Raw genomic sequence first — 3,589 nt, 5'->3', positions numbered from 1 at the left:
CTCATTCAGTTACAGGTGAGGAACTTGTCAGTTCAGTTTGTCATTCTATGTGTGTGTGTATTATATCCATCCATCCATCCATCCATCCATCCATCCATCCATCCATCCATCCATAGTCTTCCCCTTGTTCTGAAGTCAAGTCTTGGTGGCAGCAGCTTGAGCAGGAACATCCAGACATCTCTCTCCACAGCCACCTCTATCAGCTCTTCTGGGAGGACTCAAGGTTATCCCAGGCCAACCAAGACAAATAGTCTCTCCAGCGTGTCCTTGGTCTTCCCCAGGATCTCTTCCCAGTTGGATATGCTAGAAACACCTCCCTGGGGAGGCGCCCAGGAAGCATCCTTACCAGATACATATATATTCATTAAACCTTTATTTAGTTTAGACAGTTTAATCACATTGATCTTACAAGAGAGACCTGATTAAAAGACTTAAGCTTAAAAGATTACAGGCAGATGTTGTCTTTTTACAAGAGACTCATAAATCTATGACAACTGCAGATGATCTTAAATCACCTGAGTTTCCTAATGTCCTAATGATTTGTTCACTTATCTTTGTAGAGATCTAGTATAGAGCTGTATGAATGGGTAAATGAGGACACAGATTGTGGTGTAAAGAACTTTGAGTGTCTTGAAATAAGATGGAATTTTACAGTAACTAAAGCTATACAGTGTAAACTATAACAGAATATTGCATTATATTCTTCTAAAATCTGAGTTGCTACGTCCATGACATGAAAAGCTAGATTAATTATAAGGTTTTAATACACACACGTTACACGTGTGTTGGTGAATAAAAACACACATCACAGACAGAGCTGTTCTCTGTTACACATCTGATCTGCTTTCCTGTTTCAAGATACGGCTCTCTGCATAAAAATGTTTCTTGTCAGCGTGGTCCTGATACTCCGTCATAAAATGTATAATTCCCTTTTCACTTAAGCATTTCTGCATCAAATGTCGTAGGCAGCGTTAGAAATGCAGCTCGATGCAGAATGACATCTTGTGATTAATGTTGTTTCTATGTGAGTTGTCTTTGGGCCAGTTACTTGCTTCAGACCGTTGTTGGTCTCAGTAAATAATCCTAACAAGTTATAAATTGTGCATGACTTGTTATTGAGTGGTTCACTTTTCCTAACAAAGATGATTTTATTGAGGTTTCTCTGCTCACACACTGAAACTAATATCTTATAAAAACTCAGCCCATATAAACTTCAGACAGGGTAATGCTGTTTCTGTTCAGATTTAACAACTTGACCAGAGTTTAAAATGTACCTTTCTGCAGAACAAGCTGCTCCTCTTTGACTCACTTCTCTCCTGGAGGTGAGGAAAAGGCGAAGGTGCGTTCATGGACCCAACATGGGTGGGAATTTACAGACACTTGTACATAAATACTAAGTAGAAACTAATAAACCACCTGGTGACATAACTATTATTGTTTATAGGAAAAATCACAACTTTATAATGAAATTGTGTGTAATAGAATTATATAGAAATCAATCATTACTAAAAATAAATAAATAAATAAAATATCAATTCCGGGCAGCACGGTGGCACAACTGGTAGAGCTGCTGCCTCTCAGCGCGCAGGTCCCTGGTTCAAACCCCGGTCCAGGGGCCTTTCTGGGTGGAGTTTGCATGTTCTCTCCGTGCATGCGTGGGTTTTCTCCGGGTACTCCGGTTTCCTCCCACAGACCAAAAACATGCATGTTAGGCTGATTGGTAACTCTAAATTGTCCCTAGGTGTGAGTGAGAGAGTGAATGGTTGTTTGTCTCGTTTGTCTCTATGTGTCCCTGTGATGGACTGGAGACCCGTCCAGGGTGTACCCCGCCCCTCGCACAGTGATTGCTGGACATGGGCACCAGCGACCCCCGCGACCCAAAATGGAATAAGCGGGTAAAGATAATGGATGGATGGATGGATGGATGGAATATCAATTCCACTTAGGGGGCCCCCTAGTGGCCACGGGGCCCTAAGAAGCCACTTAGTCCGTTTATGGGTCGGCCGGCCTTGGTTGGATTACATGAGTCTTGAGCCTGTATGGCCACATCAGAACAATCTCTCTGGGCTTCTTTGATCAGCTCCAACACGTAGTGGAGGTGGGTGAACCCCTTTGATTTCGTCCTGTGGGGCATCGTTGTTGATGTGGGGGGGTATCGGGGCTGGGGGCATGAGGGGGTCGTGGGCCCAGGGCAATGGCGCTCGACTGGGGAGGTGGCTTTGGTGGTTCTGGGTGATGACCTCTGCTGGCTGCATGCAGGCTTGTGGGCGGTCTGTACCGGAGGACACAGGTTACTGGCCTCAGGGCCAGATTAACACTTCACTGTACCCTGGGCAACAATCTTCAAGGGCCCCATCATCATGACCCCAGAATCACCATAATCTGTCAAAATACAGAATAAACTACCATAATATACAGTAAATATACTTAAAATTCTATCAAGTGTATTTTGATGTATAAAAATCCATATGATCATAGAACTATAAATGTTACTGTACGTCCTCTTGTTGACGTAAATCATAAAGACTGAGTTAAGTTGAACGCACCTTGAACACCACATGACACCACATGACACCACATGACACCACATGACACCATGTGTACTTGTTTAGTAACATGTTGGCCACTGGTGTCAGAAGCATTTGTGATGTGGGGGTCTGGGGGTCCTCCCATAGAAATTTTTGAATAAAGTAGATGTCATTTCCTGCATTCTGGTGTATTTTAACGGTTGTGTAACTTCTAGTTTTACCTACACAAGTAAACACTTGATTCAGTAACTATTTTAGAGTTAATGGCACAACAAGAAGTAACCTGACCAACAGCTGATTCAATGAATTAAAAATATTATATATTCAAAGATGAAGATTTGGTGCCCACATTAAAACTAAATATCTGTAACTTAGTTGACTTCAAATGTAATAAGATTATCAATGAATGTTTGTGACAAATGAGTTACTGATTATAACAAGGATTCCTTCAAGAAACCTCCCAGTATAAAACCAGAATGACTTCTGCTCATTCTAAATTTGTCAAATGGTCTAAATCTCCTAAAGTGAAGGAGAATCATTTAAAAATAATCAATAAGATATATCCTGTAGCCATGTTTCTGCAAAGAAGATTTAAATTTGAGGTTGATTTGTGTGTCTGTTGTAAATCAGAAGATGAATCCCTCGAGCAATTTTCTTATTTTTTCATGTCAATACAAAGTGTTTGGTCAGACATCAGAAACTGGATTAATCTCAAACTTAACATTCCTTCTTTTGATGCTGATGACATTTTACTTTATGTGGATAACTTAAACTCAGCTTCCTCTGATGCCATATAGTCGTATATATCAAAGTACCACACTCACTGTAGTAAGAGGAGGGATAATAAGCCCTCCTTCCTGTTTTATGAATGATTTCAAGTCATACTATCTTCATTAAGTAGATTGCCCCCTGATCCCTGATATATAACAACATGCATCAACACCTTATTTGAGTGGGAGGAGGGAGGAGTGGGGTCTTCCTGTTAATTATATATACACATATAATTATATATATATAATATATATATATATATATATATATATATATATATATATATATAT

At 40.2% G+C, this 3,589-nt stretch overlaps 1 protein-coding gene across 1 annotated transcript in view; it reads left to right on the top strand.

Annotated features, from left to right (window-relative positions):
- Positions 1-1,347: 1,347 nt before the first annotated feature.
- The window catches only part of cass4 (Cas scaffold protein family member 4), an 8,438-nt gene continuing 6,196 nt past the window's right edge, over positions 1,348-3,589 (top strand). The window contains exon 1 of the mRNA XM_037679079.1: positions 1,348-1,362. Within this exon, the coding sequence (XP_037535007.1) occupies positions 1,348-1,362 (15 nt within the window). The remainder of the gene's footprint in view (positions 1,363-3,589) is intronic.

The sequence above is a fragment of the Nematolebias whitei genome, chromosome 7 (genome assembly GCF_014905685.2).
Source record: "Nematolebias whitei isolate Nwh7 chromosome 7, NemWhi1, whole genome shotgun sequence".
In the NCBI taxonomy this organism is placed as follows: Eukaryota; Metazoa; Chordata; class Actinopteri; order Cyprinodontiformes; family Rivulidae; genus Nematolebias; species Nematolebias whitei.
This window is presented reverse-complemented; position numbering and strand designations above follow the sequence as displayed.